This window comes from Terrapene carolina, unplaced genomic scaffold (genome assembly GCF_002925995.2).
Source record: "Terrapene carolina triunguis isolate 2854851 unplaced genomic scaffold, T_m_triunguis-2.0 Scaffold35022, whole genome shotgun sequence".
In the NCBI taxonomy this organism is placed as follows: domain Eukaryota; kingdom Metazoa; phylum Chordata; order Testudines; family Emydidae; genus Terrapene; species Terrapene triunguis.
Window position 1 is genome coordinate 11,905,810 of NW_020699373.1, and position 21,537 is coordinate 11,927,346.

Consider the following 21,537-nt stretch of genomic DNA (forward strand, 5'->3'; position numbering starts at 1 on the left):
CAGCTTAGAGGTGGGACAGTGTGGGGAAACATGCTGTTGCTTTCATTTCAGTCTTCAGGATCATCAAGCTAATGCCTTTCACTAGCACTAGGTCAGTGGTTCTCACTTTTGTACTGGTAACCCCTTTCACATAGTAAGCCTCTGAGTGCGAGGCCCCCTATAAAGTAAAAACCCTTTGAAATATATTTTACACCATTATAAATGCTGGAGGCAAAGCAGGGTTTGGGGTGGAGGCTGACAGCTTGTGATCCTCCCATGTAATAACCTTGTGACCCCCTGAGGGGTCCTGATGCCCAGTTTGAGAACCCCATGCACTAGGTTCAAATGGCCCCTAACCCATTCACATGCACTTCATTTTAAAACGGTAAGATCTAGGGAAACTCTGTGATTACACAGGCTATTTCAACCAAGTTATGGTGTGTTTGCAGCAGGAAGTCTCCACTCCTTCCTTTCTCAATATGTAGGTCAAGGAGTATTAATAAGCTTGTAAAAAGCAGTAGGTTTCAGTGGATTTAAAAGGAATATCCTCAGACTTTCTCTCCAGTGTTCCTATTTATAGCCTTCAGATGTTGGCAGATATGAAAAGATCTGCTGCTGAGCTTTGCCCGTGCACCTCAGCCCTGAACCACAGCATTTCCTTCTTGCACAGTTGTAATAGAGTCCGAATGTGCAGTAGACATATGGGGTATAAGGAGGAGTGTTACCAAACCCTTTAATCCTGAGTCCGGTCAGAATTAGAATGTGAGAATCCTGATGGGGAACATTACTGTACCAATCCCTGCCACATCCGAGATCTCTTTTGTAAGCCATCAAATGAAGCAGTTCTGTCCCCGTTCTTGTTTGTTGGTATTTTTTATGATTGGTGCATTTTTTAAGTCTTTTATTTAAGATCCATTACAATAAAAATGGTGAGAAACAAGTAAAATACATTTGTATATGAGAAATTAACTTTTAAATATCTATATTGTAGTAGGTCATTCAAGATAGGAATCCCATTATTCTGAGCACTGCACAAATATGTAAGATGCAATCCTTGCCCAAAGAGTTTATATTATAAGAAATATTCAGGTCTTGACAGTGGTCTCAGCCCCTATCCTAAAAAGCTTACAGTTAAAATAAAAAATAAACAACACATAGCTCTTATATATCACTTTTGAGCAGTAGATCTCAAAACATTTTAAAAAGTATTCTTAGATTTCTTTGCATGTACATATCAAAGTTAGATGACCATATCCACTTGCAAAGCTCTAATTTACTTCTAATGTTCTAGGATATTCTCTCCAGGAGCCTGATCCCAAAGACCATTGAAGGCAATAGAGTCTTTCGTTAAGGCACTAACAGGGTTCAAGGATTTGTTCTGAACTTGTTGGAGTAATCTCTTTTTATTGTAGTATCTCCTCATACATTGTTCTGACATTCATAATACTAGCCCAGCCAATTTCTTGTAATGTTTACTTTACATTCTTACCTTCTAAATCCTTCATGGCATCTATTTCTGGTGTATACAATCTGTTGTTGTTGTTTTGTGTTCCTGTGGTGTGTAAGGCATGCAGATACCATAGTGATAGGCATGTTAGAAATCCCTAAAATAGTACTGGTTAGAGGGTAGATGTTTATTAAACTTGTTCTTTGTGTTTCAGGAAGAGCTGGGAATCTCCACTCTTTACCCACAATGTCTGGGATCGGCAACAAGCGGGCGGCGGCAGAGCCTGGCCCCTCTGGGCCCCCAGAGAAAAAGGCAGGGGTCGAAGACTCAGGAACAACAGTGGAGACCATTAAGTTAGGAGGTGTTTCCTCAACGGTATGTATATCTATGGCACCCCACTCAACCTCTTCCTTAATGGACCCCCAGCTCATTGATCCCAGCCATGTCCTGCAAGTAATACAACCAACCTCCTCGCCTCCACCATGTTATTTTGTTTTCATCCTCACCCAGGCCCAAAGATCTTGCTCAAAGGCCCTTTTATAGAAAGGGGTAGAACAGGCCTGTGCTGCATTAACTGCACTGATGTGATTCTCATCTCTGCACAGGAGGAGCTGGACATCCGGACGCTGCAGACTAAGAACCGAAAGCTGGCGGAGATGTTGGACCAGCGGCAGGCCATCGAGGATGAGCTGCGTGAGCATATTGAGAAGCTGGAGCGGCGGCAGGCCACCGATGATGCCTCTCTGCTGATTGTGAACCGCTACTGGAGTCAGGTTCGCGGCATGCTCAGTCGAGCTGTCTTGTTCTCTATGTTGTCCTGTCTCATTCACTCTGATGCTATGCAAGTTATGTATCTTCTCATTGTCCCTTCTTCCAGTTTGATGAAAATATCCGCATCATTCTTAAACGCTATGACCTGGAGCAAGGTCTTGGAGACCTTCTGTCTGAACGAAAAGCCCTGGTGGTGCCAGAACCAGAACCAGACTCAGACAGCAATCAGGAACGTAAGGATGAGAGGGAGCGAGGTGAGGCCTTGTGCCATGTAGTTATCTGTGGCAGTTTGGGAAGATGGACTTCATTGAGGGAAGTGTTGATGTTCTGTGCCCTCTGGGAAAATGAATGATTTGCAGATACTGGTGACTACTTCTCCCACTACACACAAATATACACTCATCCATTTCCTTCACCTCTGTCTCCCAGGGGAAGGGCTGGAGCCAGCATTCTCCTTCCTAGCTACCCTGGCCAGCAGTACCAGTGAGGAGATGGAGTCTCAGCTGCAGGAGCGTGTGGAGTCCTCCCGCCGAGCTGTCGCCCAAATTGTGACAAAGTATGACAAGCTTCAGGAGAAGATGGACATGCTGTCTCACAAGCTAAACAGTGGAGGTATGACAGAGCCGGTTGACTGTGAGGGCCTATGCTCGCAAATTCCAACTTTCTTAACACATTGAGTCAGGGATGAACCAGTTCCTGCCATGTAAGTGGGAAGGGCCAGATTTTCCCTCAGACTTATTCATCAAAATGAAATGCCCAGGTTTTCCAAAGCACTCAGCACCCATCAGCTCCTATTTGAGAATAGTGGGGTCTGTTGGCTGCTGAGCTCTGTTGAAAATCTGTCCCTCTGTGCTAAAGTCCTTCTTCAGATAGTTAAACTACTTGAATGCTGAAAACTGTGCCTTGTATGTGGGGTCTAAGTGGAGGGCACCTCCAGTGCTGAATCACCTGTTGATCCACTTGGAAATACTTAAGTCCCAGTGGAACCATATAACCCTGACATAATCTGCCACTACACAAAAGCTGCTGCCAAGAGCAGCAGTGTGGAAATTATATCCAAAGTGGGAATGATGGAAACTGGTACCGTCCTCCTTCCTTTCACAATTCACCAGCAACGTGGGCTGCTGGAGGACAGTTCTTGGATTCCTTGTGGTTTGAGGCAATAATTCACCTGGACAAGATGTTAGCTGTCTGATTCCTTGGGTATGTAACTATTTGACACAGAGATGTATGGTAACCACATAGCGCTGAGGGAAGATTGCAAATTCCAAACGGGCTAATTCCTTGAAAAGGTTCTTTGTGTAAGGTTCACATGAACTCAAGAAAAATTCTGCAAAAGCAGCTGAGATTTCCATGTCTTTCACCTAAAAATAAAAATGACCTCAGGTTCACTTAATTCTCAGGCTCTGTTCCCTGAAAAGTCTGTGAAGCTGGCCTGAGTTTTGAGTTTGTATGTTTAGGAAAGCCTCACTCAGCTCTGCACAACAGACAATGAATTCTTGCTCTGTCCATAATTTTCCCCACTGCCCAGATGCGCCTAAATGTCGCGGTACACATGGTATTTGGGAGCCTGCTAATTGAAATGGCATAATAGATAAGAATTAAGGGTTGAGCAACTGTCTTTGTTCAGATTCCCCTCCACTTTTCTCTTTCCACCATCCTAAATAGGTTTATTGTGTTGTTTCCCCTTCCCCTTTGCTTGCTGAATTGAAGACACTCGTTCATGACTCCCTTTTCATTCTCGCCCTCCTCCCCCCCCCCACACTTACTTCAGATGCGTCACTGGTGGATGAAGCGGTCCAGGAACTAAATTCCTACCTTGCACATGAAAATGGACGGCTGCAGGAACTGGCTGATCTACTCCAGGAAAAGCACCGAATCATGTCTCAAGAGGTACAAGAAAGAAAAACAGAATCTGTCTTTGTGTTTGTGCTTATTTGATCCTTGTCTGGAATACTGAACGATCCTGGTTACTGTCGCCCAGGAAGCATGTTATTGCCATCGAGAGGCTGAACTGTAGAGCACCAGGGATGATTAGGTCTGAAGAATTCAAGTTCTGAGCAAAGGTTAAGGGAGGAGTAATTAATTTTGGAGAACTGTAATGTGCACTGTACTTCTATGTGATTCTGAAGCAGAATCATGTGGTAAAGTACCTGGCAAACTTGACTTGAGCAATAAACTGATAAACTAAGGCTGTGAATCCGACACTGCTGCTTATCCTAACCCATGCTCCCCTTTGTTCCTTGGCTGCAGTTCTCCAAGTTGCAGGAGAAAGTAGAGATGGCAGAGTCGCGGGTGTGCGTGCTGGAGACCATGATCGACGACCTTCAGTGGGATATTGACAAGATCCGCAAGAGAGAGCAGCGGCTCAACCGACACCTGGCTGATGTACTGGAACGGGTAATCGCCAAGCCCTTTGAAAGGAGATCCAGAGCTAGAGCAGTTCGGAGCTCAGCAACACCTGTTAACATCTTCATAGGGAATATTGCTGAGAGAAAGAGAGGGGAATCTTTATGGAGCCTTCCTCTACTGTACTAAATCACTGCTAATTGGAATGGCGTAATAGACGTGAGCTAAGGATGGAGTGACTGTCTTTTGTTTGCGTGAATGGTTTAGGAAGTGGGGCAGGATTCAAGCACTACACACTTTTGTTACAAAATCTTTATCCTCATTGCAGGTGAATTCAAAAGGTTACAAGGTATATGGAGCTGGGAGCAGTCTCTACGGGGGTACAATCACCATCAATGCTCGCAAGGTAAAACCTAAGGCCGTGGGGTTGGCGGGGTGAGGGGAAGCTTTGATTGGTGAAGGAGAAGAAGGATGGTACAGTGGTTAGGGCAGTAGCCTAGGGCTGTGGAGGCCTGAATTTGAGCCCCTGCTATGCCACAGACTTCCTGTGTGACCTCAGGCAAGTCACTTAGCTTCTCTGGGCATCAGTTCCCAATCTCTAAAACAAGGATAATAGCACTGTCCTATATATGTCACAAGAGTTATGAGGATAAAAACATTAAAGACTGTGAGGTGCTCTGATACTATGGTATTTTGGGTCATATGAGTACTGTAGATAGATGCAAAATGGGTTTTTTCAATACATTAAAAAAAACTCTTGTGTTTCTTCTTCAGTTTGAGGAAATGAACGCTGAGCTGGAGGAGAACAAGGAGCTGGCTGGGAACCGCCACAGTGAGCTGGAAAAATTGCGCCAGGATCTCGAAGAGGTGATGACACAGAATGATAAACTGAAGGTATGAGCAAAATTCTCTGGGGAGCCTGAAGACGGATGGATGTGATTGGCTCCTCTCTGTTTCACTCTGTTGAATCTGTGTAAAACCTCTTTAGTACCTTCTGTGAAGCTAGATTTTCTGGTCAGTCTCTGTCTCTGTTTCAGGCACATTCTCTGTGCTTGGATGATGTTTTACATGCAATAGGCTGGGATGCTAATGGGAACCTGGGGTTTTGCTGTGACTGGCATTCCTGGTATAATGGTGACACCATGTGGTCAATAAAGGGAATCGTAGCTGTCTGTTTCCTGTTCTGTGTGTTGGTTTTATTGATTCACTGCATCTTCAATGACCACCTGTCAACACTAATAACTGCCCAGAAGGACAGGGGTTACCTTTTTTCCCCAGCTCATAGTTTGGTTGCGGGGAACTAATGCAGAGCTCAGTGCTCAACAAATCCAATTATCTGACAGAGAGAGAGAGTCTCTAGTGAATGGAAGTGAAAGAGGAAAAAAGGGGGTTTTAGAGCTTCTGCAATGCGTGGAACAAACTGACTCATAGAACTGTTCTAACTTGATGCTACAATATTTTTAAGACCTTTTGTTTGTTTGTTTGTTTGTTTTCAAAATTGCTTGCACTACTGCCTCTGTGAAATGAATTGTCAATTTCAGTCTGGTTCTTGGTAGTCCACATTATAGAAATCTCCTCTTCCCCCAACTGACAGCCTGGGTGACAGGAAGATGGAGTGAGCCAGGAGAATGAGTTCTCTCACTCCTAGAGCTGGCAGGCATGCTAGCTGTGTGGTGAAGGGAAGTCTTACCATGCTGCTGTCTGTGCGGTGTCTCTGGACTCCAGGCTGTTAATCCAGTAACTTTAATCAGTACTGAATTCATACAGATGATAAATTCCTGCAATGGGATAGTTCACAAAGCCATTACCTTGCCCTGTGGAAATTCTATCTAGTCAAAGAAAGGCTGTGGAAGGAGAATGGGCTTTGGAGTTCTGTTATCTCCCTGTGTTTGGAATCCACTCTGAGGTAACATTTCTATCCTCTCCGCTTCTCTCCTTTTCTTCATGGGACTGTATGTCTCTGCCCAGGTGGAGTTGCGGAGGGCGGTGGAAGAGGCTGTGAAGGAGACTCCTGAGTACCGCTGCATGCAGTCCCAGTTCTCGGTCCTGTATAATGAGAGTCTCCAGCTGAAGGCACATCTGGATGAGGCACGCACTCTGCTTCACGGCACTCGCAGCACACACCAGCGCCAGGTGGAACTCATTGAGGTAACCACCTCATTCCTCCATCTTCTCCTCTTTGAGATCTCCCCCTCTGACTGGCCCCTGGAGTGAACCAAGCCCTCTGCAGTTGTCTTTGCAGGCTCAGTTGTTCTTCTGTTTTTTTAGGAGGGTAGTAATCCTCTCCTCTTTTGTAAAAGCAGGTTGATGAGGAAATATGAGACACCTAGATCATAGCACTTATCTCTCTCTCTCTCTCTCTCTCTCTCTCTCTGTGTCCCTTCTTGCTCCCCAGCGGGATGAGGTCAGCCTCCACAAGAAGCTGCGCACAGAGGTGATCCAGCTAGAGGACACTCTGGCACAGGTCCGCAAGGAGTATGAGATGCTGAGGATAGAGTTTGAACAGACACTTGCTGCCAATGAACAAGCAGGTACCAAATTTTGTTTGTAAACAGAGGTTGCATTTCAGAAAGCTAAGGCACAAAATGAGTCATGACCAGCAAGGGACAGAAACAATAAGAGGAGGTTCTAAAAATACATTGGAAGTAAGAGAATGATGGAGGAAAGTGTTAGTCCACGACTTAATGGGGAAGGAGAGCAAATAATGGATGACACAGAGAAGGCTGAAGTGTTTACTTCCAGTCTTCACTTTAACTGTGACTAAATGCTTAACATCATTAGTATTAACAAAGGATAAGGATCTTTGGTAAGAATACACAAAGAACAAATGAAAAAAATCATAGATATTTTACATGTATTCAAATTAGCCAGGCCTGGTTAAATTCGCCCTCAGGTACTTAATCTCTGAATGTTCAGTGATTATCTTCAAGAACTTCTAGAGAATGGTGAGATCCCAGAGGCCTGGAGAAGAACAAACATAGTACCTATCTTCAAATAAGGGAAAAAGGAAGACTAATTACAGGGAATTACAGACTAATTACAGGGGAATTACAGACTAATCACCCAAACTTTGATACCTGGAAAGACACTGGAATAAATTATTAAACAATATGTTCAAACCTGCTGGGTAATAAAGTGAAAAGTACTAGGCTGTGTGGATTTGTCAACAACAAATCATGCCAAATCAATCTGAGTTCCTTCTTTGACAGGGTAGTGGATTGGGGGAGAAGCAGTAGATGTGATATGTATGGACTTCTTTAAGGTTTTTGACATGGTCCCAAATGACATTCTCATAAGTAACCTATGGAAATATGGTCTAGATGAAATTATAATACGGTGGTTGCACAAATGATTGAAAGACCACAATCAAAGAGTAGTTATCTATAAAGCTACAAATCTGTCATGGAAGTCATGGATTCCGTGATTTTACAAGACCTCTTTGACTTCTTGAAAATTGCAATAATTCAGCCCCGGGTGGTGGGGCTTGGGCTTCGGTCCTGGGTAGCAGAGCTTGGGCTTCAATAAATCTGTGATTTATTGTTTGTTGCCCGTATCCTGTCTGTGATTTTTAATAAAAATACCTGTGCCAAAGGCACACTGGCTCACTGACAAATTAGGAGGATGTATATACCAGGCTCCCACATAGATCTGTCTTCGGTCCAGTACTATTCAATATTTTCATTAATGATAGAGTGGGAGGTCAGGATTAGAATTGAGAATGATCTTGGTAAACTGGAGAATTGGTCTGAAATCAACAAGGTCGTTGGGCAGCGATCGATCAGGCGGGGATCGATTTATCGCATCTAGTCTAGGCGTGATAAATCGACCCCCGAGCGCTCTCCCGTCGACTCTTGAACTCCACCGCCTTGAGAGGCGCAAGCGGAGTCGACGGGGGAGTGGCAGCAGTCGACTCACCGCGGTGAAGACACCACTGTAAGTCGATCTAAGTATGTCGACTTCAGCTACGTTATTCACATAGCTGAAGTTGCATAACTTAGATTGATTTTCCCCCCTCCCCCCCAGTGTAGACCAGGCCTTAGGAAGGAAAAATCAAATGCACAACTACAAAATGGGGAATAACTGGCTAGGTGGTAGTACTGCTGAAAAGGGTCTGGGGTTATAGTGGATCAGACCTACTGTGAGTCAAGAGTGTGATGCTGTTGCAAAAAAATCAAATGTCATTCTGGGATATATTATCAGGAGTGCCAGGTGTAAGATACAAGGGATCATTGTTCTACTTGGCACTATGAGGCCTCAGCGGTAGTACTGTGTCTAGTTTTGGGCACCACACTTTAAGAAAGATGTGAACAAACTGGAGAGAGCCCAGAGGAGAGCAACAAAAGTAAGAGGTTTAGAAAACATGGCATATGAGGAAAGGTTGAAATAATTGGGAATGTTTAATCTAGAGAAGAGAAGGCTGATGGGGGATGTAACAGTCTTCAAATATGTAAAAGGTTGTTATAAAGAGGAAATGATCAGGTGATCTCCATGTTCACCGAGGGTAGGACAAGAAGCAATTGGCTTAGTTTGCAGCAAGGCAGATTCAGGTTAGATATTAGGAAAAACTTTCCAACTGTAGGGATAGTTAAGCAGTGGAACAGGTTACCTGAGGAGGTTGTGGTATCCCTGTTCTTGGTGGCTTGTAAGAACAGGTTGGTGTGACATTATGCTCAGTTCATGCAGAACTGTGAGCCACTGTGTTACCACTCTGCCTTAGCAGGAGCAAAGCTCACACTCTTGCTAAGTTGTGTGTCAGTTCCCTGTCTGCCTTGCCAGCAAACTCTTCAAGTCTCTGAACCCCAGTTCCCCCAAGATGTCTCCCAGTAGTGTCCAGTCCCTCTCATGGGACACTCACAGCAATTAAGTTTGCTGCGTCCAAAGAGACCGACAGACAGAGCACACATCACAACATGTTAGGTTAGCTGAGGACTCACACTTAACTTTAATATACAGCCCCGAGATGGTTTTGTACTAAAACAAGAATAAGTTTATTAACAAAGAGCAGAGATTTAGGTTATACTAAGCAAGAATAAAAGAGACAAATATGGTTACAAATAAAACAAAACAAAACATGCTTTCTAGTGACTAAAACTTAATTTTAGCAAGTTACAATCTTTGTCTAAGCAATTTTCTTTCTTACATAAAGTTGTCAGCATCCCTAACCCTCCATGCTAGGGGATCCAACTTCCACAGGGGTGCTGTACCCAATGTCCCCTCAGTGGTGGATAACTAAAAGATCTTTTTGCTCCCCTTATATTATTCAAAGTCCATTGTCTCTGACTCAGGAGCCAGGAAGGCTTTCTAGGGTGCAGATTCTGTCCCCCAGTATGATTGTTAACCGGTTGTCTCCTCTGCTTGTTTAGCTTGATGAATTTCTTTACCTTGCATGCAAAGGTACTCATTGTCCTCTGCCTGTAACCAAGCCAGTCAGACAAGCGAAGACGCATTTCTTTGTTTAGAGCAGGCTGGGTTCATGCGATGCCTCCCAAACACATTTTAAAAACATATTTTCAGTGCACCTCTATAAATCTTTGTACATAACCTGTACATACACAGTGATTTCTGGGACCAGTGTGTCACCAGTTTACATATGATACATTATATGACACCTTTGCCCCAACACACAGTTGTCATAATGTACAATGTGTCAGGCCCGATGTTAGTTACTTTATTGGAGGGGACACTCTGCCAGGGGCTCCCGGAGTCACAGTTGGACTAATGCCTGTTGGGGTGCTTCAGGCAGGGGGATGGACTAAATGATCTCTTGAGGCCCCTTCTAGCCCGACATTTCTATGATTTCAGCAGAATGCCTTCTTTGGAGCTTTCTCTGCTCTTGTTAAATACTTGTTTGCACTGTTCTGTCTCAGAAAAAAAGCTCCTTAGACGTATAAGACAAACTGGTGTCAAGTTATCTTCTGTCTTTCTGGCTGTGGCCAAATGCTCTTACAAGGATTTCCAGTATGTTTGGGAATTAGTTGGTTATTGGCAGTGGAGAGATTGTGTAGGGAGAATATCCCTCTTACGCTATCGGAAGCTCTTTTTCTGAGAGAGGGGATTTTGTCTAGGAAATTGGGCTTATACCCTGGCATATTTAACTTCCACCAGAGAGGGGCAAAAAGGTATTTTTAAATAGCATTTAAATAAGAGACTTCTGATGGGGTAGCACTGCCTTCCCATACTCAGATTCTTGATGGGAAGGAGAAATCTGTGAAGCAGTGATGCTGAGCGAGACCTACAGTGGTGATTTGCAAGAAGATATGGTGGCAAATAGGACCAGTACAGTTGTCCAAGCCACCATGCCATGGAGCAGGGAGATGAGTCTTTCTCTGTGACAATGCCTGTGCCTGGCACATTTCATTCAGTTCTGGGTACATCATTACCAGAAATATACTGATACAATGGAAGGGCTTTTCAAAAGACCAGCAAAAATACTCTGAGGTCTGGAGGGCAGAGCTGATTGTGGCCTGTGGTAACTAGCCTGTGTGTGTGTGTGTGTTGTTTGTTTTTTATAGGTCCAATAAATCGGGAGATGCGTCACCTCATCAGCAGCCTCCAGAATCACAACCACCAGCTGAAGGGGGAGGTGCTGAGGTACAAGCGCAAGTTGAGGGAGGCCCAGTCCGACCTGAGCAAGGTACCGGAGCTGGAGATCCTGGGAGAGAATGGGGAAGATGGAGAGGGAGGAAAAACCTGCGACAGCAAAGCATAGGCTACCCATCTGTCTCATAGTTTGCCTGTGTAAATGTCTCTCTGGTGCCACAGGCTTTGGGAAAAGCATAACAGGCCCCAGGGGATAAACTGCACAGTTTTCTACCGGGCTCTACGCAGAAGCCTCTTCTTGGATTTCCACCTCCCACAGAGTGGACCTCCCTCCATGGCTGCATTGTGCTCTGAAAAAGCATTGGCAATAGCATCTGTGAGGGAAACATGCAAGGGAATCCTACAGGGCTGGCAGTGAGAAATGTGTTCTGGCTGAGAACTTCTCCCATTCACTTGATTGGTTTCCCTTTGTTTCTTCCCCACTGCTCCCCTTCCCCCCCCCCCAGACTCGCTCCCGCAGTGGGAGTGCCCTCCTGCAGTCCCAGTCCAGCACTGAAGAGACCAAGGAGGAACCACCGGAGGTCAAACAGGAGCCTGATGATTCCTCTGCTCAGGCGTCTGTGCCCAAGGCTGCCCCCGAGGATGCCAGTGATGCCAAGGCCAAGCGAGATGAAGAGGAGAGGGAGCGCGAGAGGCGGGAGAAGGAGAGGGAGCGTGAGAAGGAGAAAGAGAAGGAGAGAGAGCGGGAGAAGGAGAAGGAGAAAGAACGGGAGCGGGAGAAGCAGAAGCAGAAGGAGTCTGAGAAGGAGAGAGAGTCCACCAAGGAGAAAGGGAAGCATGAGGATGGGAGGAAGAAAGAAGCTGAAGTGATCAAGCAGCTGAAGGCTGATCTCAAGTAAGAAGTACTGTTGAAATTCTTGTTCCTATTTTCCAGCATCGTGCCCTAATCTGGGGTGTCCGGGGAGCATAGCTAGAAACCCCTGATTAACTCCAAAAGCTAGTGTCTTAATTCTGGTAAAGGTAACTCTTTCCTTGGGTCACTGGTGTTATGATTGTGCCCAAGGGACACATAGTGGCGGTGGTATTTAGGGCCTCCTCAATCAACAAACCTAACTGGTTGCAGATATCTGTAAGGGATGGGGCTTGTCAGGTGCAGATTTCCAATCAAAGACCACGCTCCTCCTTGTCTTGGATCAGTCACTGAGAAAGTCTAGAGTTTACTACCAAGGTAAGTTCCTCTGCTGCTCTCTTTCCTTCTTCGTCTGAGTCGACTTTAGCATGTCTCTGCTCATCCTCCGATGTATGTTTCTGCATTGTTCCATGTACAGTATGGACATGTGCCCAGGGTAAGACGAGCCCAGTAGTCACACACGAGCCTACGCTGGAAGATGCTGAGAGAATGTCGTTCTTGCGTTCAGGCAGACAGCATCACACCATAGCATTTCTCCCAAATATTCAAATTGGTGCTTTTCTTTCACGGTTGCCAGGAAAGCCCAGGAGAGCCAGAAGGAGATGAAGTTGCTGTTAGACATGTACCGCTCGGCCCCAAAGGAGCAGAGAGACAAGGTTCAGCTCATGGCAGCTGAGAAGAAGGCAAAAGCTGAGGTAACAATGTCCAATCTCGGTCCTCCTTTTTATCTTGCCCCTCACCATCTAATGGCTGTTCTTGAAATGCCCTCCTCGGGCTTGTTGTAGGGCTGTTGTTTCCTCTTCCGGACTCCAGAATGTCCCTCCCCTTCTTCCTCTGTCAGACAGTTTAAGGTTGGGACAGACTGGGAGTGCAGGCAGAGGACTGGCCTTAGAATGGTCCTTCATCGTTGAGGTTGTGAGGTGTCCACCTGGCTGACGATTCACTCGTCTACCTTTTTGGCAAAGTAATGTTACTGTCCTGCATGATGATGTGTATCTTATTGGCTCTCTGGTGTGTGTAAAAGTAATAGAGTGGTTTGAATAGCAAGGGGGAAAAGGCTCCCTGAAGGGGTAGAACTGGGATGAAAATTAAACTTGAATGATTAGGGAGACATTTATTATGGTGCAGTTGGCCTGTGGAATAATAATCTCCCAAGGGAAAAGGTACAAGCCCCATCTCTTGAGGTATTTAAAACTAAACTAAATAATCAGACAAAGATTTGTGATTAAAAGTGAAGGATACTATATTCCAATGATGTGGCAGAGGGAATGTAGATAGGCAGAATGTAATTATCTGTACAGGATTAACCAGGAGAGTAGGGTTAATGTATTTACTCTTATTAACAAGAAAGTGTCATGGAATCTTTAATGGTGATGTTGGTCAAGAATTCAGTTTATATCTCATCCTGTAGATGTAATAAATGGGCCCAAAGAGTTAAAGGTGTTAACATGACCCTGTCACTGTTCAACATCACACATTTTGAGAAAAGGTTTGGTATACAGAGACCTTTAGTGGCCATGGCAAGCACACCCCTTTTTTTAACCTTTTAGCCTAACCAAAAGAAGGCTGAGGGGAGATATGATTGCTCTCTTTAAATATATCAGAGGGATAAATACCAGGGAGGGAGAGGAATTATTTCCGGTCAGTACTAATGTGGACACGAGAACAAATGGATATAAACTGGCCGTGGGGAAGTTTAGGCTTGAAATTAGACGAAGGTTTCTAACTATCAGAGGGGTGAAATTTTGGAACAGCCTTCCGAGGGAAATGGTGGGGGCAAAAGACCTGTCTGGCTTCAAGATTAGGCTAGATAAGTTTATGGAGGGAATGGTTTGAGGGGATAACGTGATTTTAGTCAATTAGGCAATAACGTACCATCGCTGGTAAAATGAGGATCCAGCTGGAGAATCTTGCCTATATGCTTGGGGTTCTACTGATCGCCATATTTGGGGTCGGGAAGGAATTTTCCTCCAGGGTAGATTGGCAGAGGCCCTGGAGGTTTTTTGCCTTCCTCCGCAGCATGGGGCAGGGGTCGCAAGCTGGAGGATTCTCTGCGACTTGAAGTCTTTAAATCACGATCTGGAGACTTCAACAGCTGAGTTAAGGAAAAGTGGGTGGGTCAGCTTATGTGGCCTGCATCATGCGGGGGGTCAGACTAGATGACCATAATGGTCCCTTCTGACCTTAAAGTCTATGAGTCTATTAAAGATACAGGGGAAAAAGGGAAAGCATTTGAAATGTAAAGTATTACGTAAGGCTTTTATTTTAACATAGCTTGTTCCCTTTCCTCTTAGCTAGAGAGAGTTTTTAGAGGGAAACCCCCCTATGTGACAGTTGTTTAGATGGTATTAAAGATAGCAGTAACTGTTCTTTTGGGGAAAAGAGAAGAAGTTAGTTGAGATGGGCTGGAGCTGCTGTTAAAGTTCAATCCATTTTCTGAAAGACAAGATGAACAAGGTGGTGGGGAGAACAGCAATGATAGAAAATGCAGCTTCTGTTTTTGGTAGTGAGTTTTTCCAGCAGCAAGGCTGCAAGTAAAACAGGTATATCAGGTCTTATCAACCGATTAGCGATCTGGCAGATTTGTTCCAGTATCAGGTTGTTTAGGGCATTGCTTTTAGTTGCCTCTCTGGTCATAGGCTCACAGCAGTGTTGCAAAATATGCACTCTTGGCTGGCTAAACCAGACTCTTGCCAGCTAGCAGGAAAAAGGAGAGGGCTAGGAAAGAAAAAAAATAAAGGTGGGGAAGGAAAAGGACATGTGTGAGAGAGACAGTCTTATATCCCAGGTAGTGTTTGGGATTTTGCCACCTTCACTAGCTCTGGCTATGTCATTTGCATCCCTTTCTTGGTCTGGTCTGGTCGGGACATCTCTTGTGATTAGGTCAATGAAGGCCCAGTGGTATTGCAATAGATCCTTGGTTCCCAGGAGATACCACGGGTGGCAGCTTTGATGGTGAAGCTTTCTCCTTTTCCTTCTCTTTTCAGTTAGCAGTTGTCCCCCTTTGCTTTGCTTTTGCTAATTTTTACCCCCAAAGGGAGTGATTGGTGGAATAGCCCACCCCCTCATTATTTTGCACTCAATTAGGCCTAATTTCCAACACACCAATTTTGGACCATCGATTTCCAGTCCCAAACTTTTCTTGTTTACCAGGCATGATTTTAAAACAGTCCTTGAATTATATCAGTGGGCCTTTTTGTTTGTATTAATTTAATCTATCTGTTTCCCTTTTGCACCTTTTCCCATCAACATTGATTGTTATAGATTATTGTGACATCTAATCAGCTCTCGCTCTTCACATTTAAGTTTAGTTAGTGTAAATTTGTGGGCCAGTTATTACAGCAACACCTCCAATGCACCTCCTAACACCATGCTGGGGAACTGGACTAGATGAGAAAACGGGTCTTTTTCTCTTTCTTTAAAAAAAAAAAAAAAAAAAAAGGTTTCTCTGTGGTGTTGGAAAATTGTGGGGAAGGTTGATTCCTTAGCAGAGTCCTTGCTGTTCTATTCCCTGCCTAGCCTCAGAGCTCTTTCGCTCTTCCCCCCCATCTCATCCCCTTTTTTCCTTGCTGTAGCTGGATGAGCTGAGGCAGAGGGTGAAGGACCTGGAGGACAAAGAGAAAAAAGAAAGTAAAAAAATGGCAGATGAGGATGCCCTACGCAAGATCCGGGCAGTGGAGGAGCAGATCGAGTATCTGCAGAAGAAACTAGCCATGGCCAAGCAGGTGAGAGGAGCTTATGGAAATGCCCTCTTAGTAAGGCCTTCTTGTGGGGCAAACCTTATCAGGAAATGGCTGGAATTAATCAAGAGAGAGCACTTCTACCCCACATCCACCACCTCCATCAGATGATATTCCAACTCTGCCCAGGACCATGTAAGGCAATATCATCATGGTGTCACTGGGACAGAGTGAGGAAAGAGTTAATTTCTATACACACACATCGGGCTAGAGTAACACTGCTGAGGCGAGTAATGCGTGGGGTGAGTGAGGAGAGGGGAGGTTCAGTCTGTGGTGAGGTAAGATGATGTTTCATTTTTAAAATACACTTGATTTATACAGAGCTTGGCTAAACAGGGACACTCAGGAAAATTAATCCAAATTAACTAAAGTTGTGAATGCATAGTGGATTAATTAGCTGCATTAAACTCCTGTGTGGCCACTCTTATTCAGAATTAAAGTGGCCTTCATTCTGTTTATCTTAATTCACTTCAGAATTAAAGACAAGCCCACAGTTTATATGATTTAGAAATAGCAACAATTGGTGCAGTCTATATGACACAAGTACCAATGTATAAGGAACAGATACTTTGGCTGATGGGGAAAATCCTGCATTACGAAAGCAGGATTGTGTGAGGGTGACTAGAGCACCAGTACTTGGGGCATGTCCCTGTTCCTTGTCAGCTAATAGTGGAGATCTTTGATCCCACCTTGCCTGTTTCCTTTGTGAATTTTAAGACAGAATTTGTTAAGGGGGCTGGATGGTTCAGGGGAGTAGTAATGAGCTATGGAGCCATTGACTTTCAGATTAATTGACCTAAATTCAAATTCAGCCCAAAGATGTTACCATCTGATGGCTGTTCATCAACTAATTTTAAACAGGTCACTGGTCTCTGTCTAGTTCCTAGTGGAGAGGTGGCCAGGTAACAATTAGAGCCAACTTTTGACCTTTGTTGGCTTTCCTAGCACAGAGATCAAGGACTGAATGCCTGTGGAGACTGAACTACCATCTGTCCCCTAGTGGAGCATCCTACAGTTCAGTGGCGTTACCTGTTGTTTGGGTAAAGGGAGGTTATCATTCTCCAGGATGTTGATCTGCATCTTTCACTATCACTAAATTCTGTTTCTTAAAATAAAGGTAGGGGTTATTGGTGTTTCAGCGCCCTATAGTGGAGGGGGAAAGAGATTCCAATTACAGTGTGTTTCCATCTCTGTTCTAGGAAGAAGAGGCCCTGCTTTCAGAAATGGATGTCACTGGACAAGCCTTCGAGGATATGCAAGAGCAGAACATTCGCCTTATGCAGCAGTTGCGGGAGAAGGATGATGCCAACTTCAAGCTGATGTCAGAACGCATCAAGTCAAACCAGATCCATAAACTACTGAAGGAGGAGAAGGAGGAGCTGGCAGACCAGGTCCTGACTCTGAAGACGCAGGTAACCAGAAGAGGGGTGATGGGAAAACAGGCTGGGTAGGGATACTCCCCCAATGGATCAGGACAAGCTGCTGCTTAGATTTGTTTTAAACCTCTTCAATGGTGTATTGAAAGATGCCAGTGGTCCCCAAAGTTTTCAGAGTTGTCCCTCCCTTTGCCCCTGTCCCCACTGGAGCAGGGCCGCGGCTCCCGAGGTGGAGGGGGGAAGGGGTCCACCGCTGGGGGGCAGTTCTGGGGTTGGGAGTGGAGTTGCAGGGGCAGGAGTGCAGCCGCGGCTGGGTGCAGAGATGAGGCTGAGGACGGGGCCAGGTGTGGAGCCGGGACTGTGGCTGGGGGTGGGGCCGGAGCAGAGCTGGGGGCGGGGTGGGGCTGGGTGGCGCTCCCTCCGTGCCCCCCTGAACGTTCCTCTGTGCCTCCCCCCTCCCCCCCCCCCGCCAGGGAGCACACCCCACTGTTTGAGCTATGCAATGAGAGATTGTGTGTAAATGTGAAATTCCTCAGAGAGAGGTTCACCACTACGTAGAGCTGGGAGAAGGAAAAGGTGAGGGATTTTTTAATCATATGAGAAAAGGTGCTCCTAGGTGCTGTCCCCTCCCACAGCCCTCTTCTTGTAGCCTACATGGAAATGTCCATTGCTTTTGAATGATTCCACTAAGTGCTCTTCCAAAGGAGAGGGATAGATATGTTTAACAACCAGTTATTGGTCTTTGATTGCTGGGTTTAGAAAGGTTCACCTCGGAGCTGGGGGAAGATGTCCCCTTGGTTGAATGTATAGTTTGACCTCTGTTGATTGTCCATGTGTCTGCAGCCTGAGAGAGAGAAGTAGGGTTGTAGGAGTGGGAGGAGAGAAAACGCAGTGACAGGGAAATGTGATGGTTGCAGCATATAGTTGTGGGAGTTGTGACCTGGGAAGGAGGAGAAAATTCCAAAAACAAAATATCAGCAGCACACGTTCTAAATGTTTCTCTCCCTTCCGCCACCCTTCCCGTTTGGAAGGTGGATGCTCAGTTACAGGTTGTGCGGAAGCTGGAGGAAAAGGAACACCTGCTACAGAGCAATATAGGCACTGGAGAGAAGGAGCTAGGCCTCCGAACCCAGGCGCTGGAGATGAACAAACGCAAGGTGAGCATGAATCCTTGGCTCACAAGGTTGAGTTTTCTTCATCCTATGGCAGGTATGCAAGGCTGCTAGCACTGGATTTCTCTGATGGGTTTTGGTATTCCATGTCATTACACCATTGTGGCAGAAGGCAGAGGAATACCAACTAATGTTCTAATTAAGGCACAATAGACTGATAAAGAATGCAAGGAACGAGAGCAATCAAAGTGGTTTCATGAAAGACTGAGAAGAGAGCTGAGGGTAAAAGGAAAACTATACTGCAAATGGAAAAAGAGGAGGCAGCCAAATGAATATGATCAGGGTCTGTTAAGGCCTGCAGAGAAAAGATAAAGACAGTAAAAAAGCATAACGACTTCAGAGTAATGAGAGAGGTTTTAACTAATATATCTAGGGGCAATGAAAAAAAGGTGGTCTGTTAATAAGGAGTGTAATTAGATGGACTGGTATCGCTGATTCTACCCTCCTTTCTAAATCTCTTGTCAAGAAAAATATTGGAAAGAAATCTGAACAACTGTTAAGAAAGATAAAAGTATCCCTTTGTAACCAACAGTCAGCGGTTCTGGATGTCGCATCCTATGGTATGAAGGGAATTTAGCTAAATGATTTACTGATCCACTGACAAATTAAAAAAAAAAAAATCATGGACAGCTAGTGGGGTGCTGGAAGACTAGAACAAAGCAAATGAGGGACTGGTCTTCAGAAAAGGAAAAAGAGTGATTGTGGTAGTTCTCTGTCTGGTTTAAATAACAGAACAGTCGCAAAATAGCTACAAGGTAATAGAGCCAGGAGCTACAGGACCCTGGGGACATAGGCTACACATACTTGAAGGGTATAAACACCAAGGAGGGGCATTCGTCCTACTCTGTGTATCTCACTAAAGAATTAAACTAAGAAAGGGAAAGTTTAGGCTAACTGTCAAGAACTTGTTGACAATGAAATCTTAGGTTGTTGAGCAGGCCCTCAAGGGAAGTCCTGTAAATCACTTTGCTTGGATCTTCTAAAACTAGACTGGAGGGAAAACCCTGAAAGTACTGTAGGGCACAGTCTTGGGCGGGCAGGGATTGGGACTGGAAGATTTTTCTAGGTTTTTTCCATCTCCAATATCTATGATCCTATGGCCATCTCCTTGGACAGGCAATGGATGCAGCCCAGCTTGCAGATGATCTCAAAGCACAATTGGAGCTGGCTCAAAAGAAGCTACATGACTTTCAGGATGAAATTGTGGAGAACAGTGTGACTAAAGAGAAGGATATGTTCAACTTCAAACGGGCTCAGGTACGTGCCATATACCACAGCCCCTCACTCTCCATCTCTAGTCAGTCTGCCTCTGCCTGCCAGAGTGAAACTTCAAAAGGGTCCATATCATATACCCTCCCCCCCCTTCTCTCTGCTCTCCAGGTTTTTTCAACTTCATTTTGTTTCAAGCTCCATCCATAAGTCATTTTGGCTCCTGCCTGTGTCCTTTTTCTCACTTCCCCAACCTTCTGCACTCAGTCCCTGTGGCTTGGCCCAGTTTGAGATCTGACAATATTCCAGTACAGATCTAATCTAATCGCTTTCTTCTTGTGAAAGGCTGTTCTACAGTGCACTGGGAAGAGGGGTTTGGAAGCACAGCATTGGTGTATTTTACCATGTACTTTAAGGGCCCCAGTTCTGTACCCTTGAAGCACAAGCTCTCTGGAGAAATGGCTCCAATAATTTATTTGTTGGTCTCTTATCCTCCTGCAGGAGGACATCTCCAGGTTGCGTAGGAAGTTGGAGACCACAAAGAAACCCGATATGGTGCCCAACTGTGATGAGATCTTGATGGAGGAGATCAAGGATTACAAGGTGAGAAACTCTGTCACTCTCCCCTGTTTACTCTTTCCTAGCCAAAGGGTTTAGTCTTCATATTCATTCAGTACTGGCCTTCCCTAGCTGTGTTCTGTCAGTGAAGGCCAGCTCTGAGCTGGAGGAACCACCTTCTCCTAGGGCAGACGGTAAAGTCTGCTTCCCATGGTGGTGTATTGTCCACTTGGGGCACCTGAAAGTTCTTCACAGGTCTGTCGCATGTGGTAGCTTAGACTCTCACCACAGCATTTTTCTCCTGCAGGCGCGTCTGACCTGTCCCTGCTGCAACATGCGTAAGAAGGATGCTGTGCTCACCAAGTGCTTTCACGTCTTCTGCTTTGAGTGTGTGAAGACGCGCTACGACACCCGGCAGCGCAAGTGCCCCAAGTGTAATGCTGCCTTTGGTGCCAACGACTTCCATCGGATCTACATCGGCTGAGTCTCGTCACAGAGACAGAGGCATCTCTTCTGCCGACCACCCAGCCCCTTTCTCTGATTGTCTGTCACCAGCACGACAGTCACTGCTTCTTCACCAACCCATGTTCTCTTCCAGAACAAGTGACCCGGGGTTAGGGAGGAGGGAGAGGCAGGTTTTGGATCTCTGCTCATCTTCTCTTCCTTTCTGCCTTTCCCTTCCATCTTGATGGGACCTCCACCCCACAGTGGTCATTCCCACTCACCCCCTCCACACTGCTGAGTCGGGGTTGCTGCTGTGGAGTAATAAAGCCTAACTCAACCCTAACCCCAGGTGTGATGGGAATTGCCCATGGCAGAATAGAGATGAGCCTGAGGCCTTGAAATAGCCTTGGGTATTAAATGGACGACGTTAGGGTAAAAAAAATTTTTTTCTATTAAAACCTTTTCCCCTGCTTACAACAAACCCCTTGGAAGGTGGGAAATTTTGTGTCCTTCCTAGAAATGTCCCTCTGTGTGTTTGTGTGCTGGTGATTGTTTTTGTAGGGGTGCTTGTGAGGGCTGGGCAGCACACCTAGCTTTTTTATTCTTGTAGGCTTGTTCAGCGTGAATAGCCTACCAGTTAAAGGCCCCGAGGCAGAAGGGAACTTAAGCACATGTACTGTTGACTTCAGTGGGAAGACTCGTATGCTTAAAGTTAGGCACGTGCTTAAGTACTTTTCTGATTCAGGGCCAGAATCTGCAAGGAGAGCCGTAGAAGAAGCTGGGGCCGCTGAGAACATGATGCCTTCCCAATCCAAAGGCATGCTGCATACACCTTAATATCAGGAAGGAGAGAGACGTACAGGAGAATCCTCCAGAATAGCATTCCATTGATGAGCCCCATTTGGTCTGGATGAAATATGGACACTTTTCTGTCCCCTCCCACCTGGCTGGGGCCTCACTAGCATTGTCCTTATTTTCCAGAAGACGATTTGTAGTGGTTACTTTGGTACAGCTTTGCCACAAGGACTATTCTTGTACTACA

At 45.4% G+C, this 21,537-nt stretch overlaps 1 protein-coding gene across 1 annotated transcript; it reads left to right on the forward strand.

Moving 5' to 3' along the window:
* Positions 1-56: 56 nt before the first annotated feature.
* On the forward strand, positions 57-21,212 carry LOC113405314 (E3 ubiquitin-protein ligase BRE1A). The gene is made up of 20 exons (XM_026646393.2): positions 57-91; positions 1,641-1,801; positions 2,032-2,199; positions 2,304-2,451; positions 2,627-2,809; positions 3,972-4,090; positions 4,451-4,597; positions 4,875-4,952; positions 5,321-5,440; positions 6,515-6,694; positions 6,942-7,077; positions 11,059-11,180; positions 11,593-11,981; positions 12,574-12,691; positions 15,572-15,721; positions 16,936-17,148; positions 18,144-18,269; positions 19,401-19,541; positions 19,995-20,096; positions 20,359-21,212. Exons 2-20 carry the CDS (start codon positions 1,673-1,675, stop codon positions 20,533-20,535), a joined length of 2,946 nt encoding a protein of 981 aa, XP_026502178.1. The 5' UTR covers positions 57-91; positions 1,641-1,672; the 3' UTR covers positions 20,536-21,212.
* The last annotated feature ends 325 nt before the right edge of the window (positions 21,213-21,537 follow it).

Bases quoted from the DNA above. Each gene is read 5' to 3' on its own strand.
- LOC113405314 (XM_026646393.2), top strand. From the start codon at position 1,673: ATGTCTGGGATCGGCAACAAGCGGGCGGCGGCAGAGCCTGGCCCCTCT. The intron at 6,695-6,941 runs GTAACCACCTCA...CTTGCTCCCCAG, and splicing joins GCCAGGTGGAACTCATTGAG to CGGGATGAGGTCAGCCTCCA. The intron at 20,097-20,358 runs GTGAGAAACTCT...TTTCTCCTGCAG, and splicing joins AGGAGATCAAGGATTACAAG to GCGCGTCTGACCTGTCCCTG.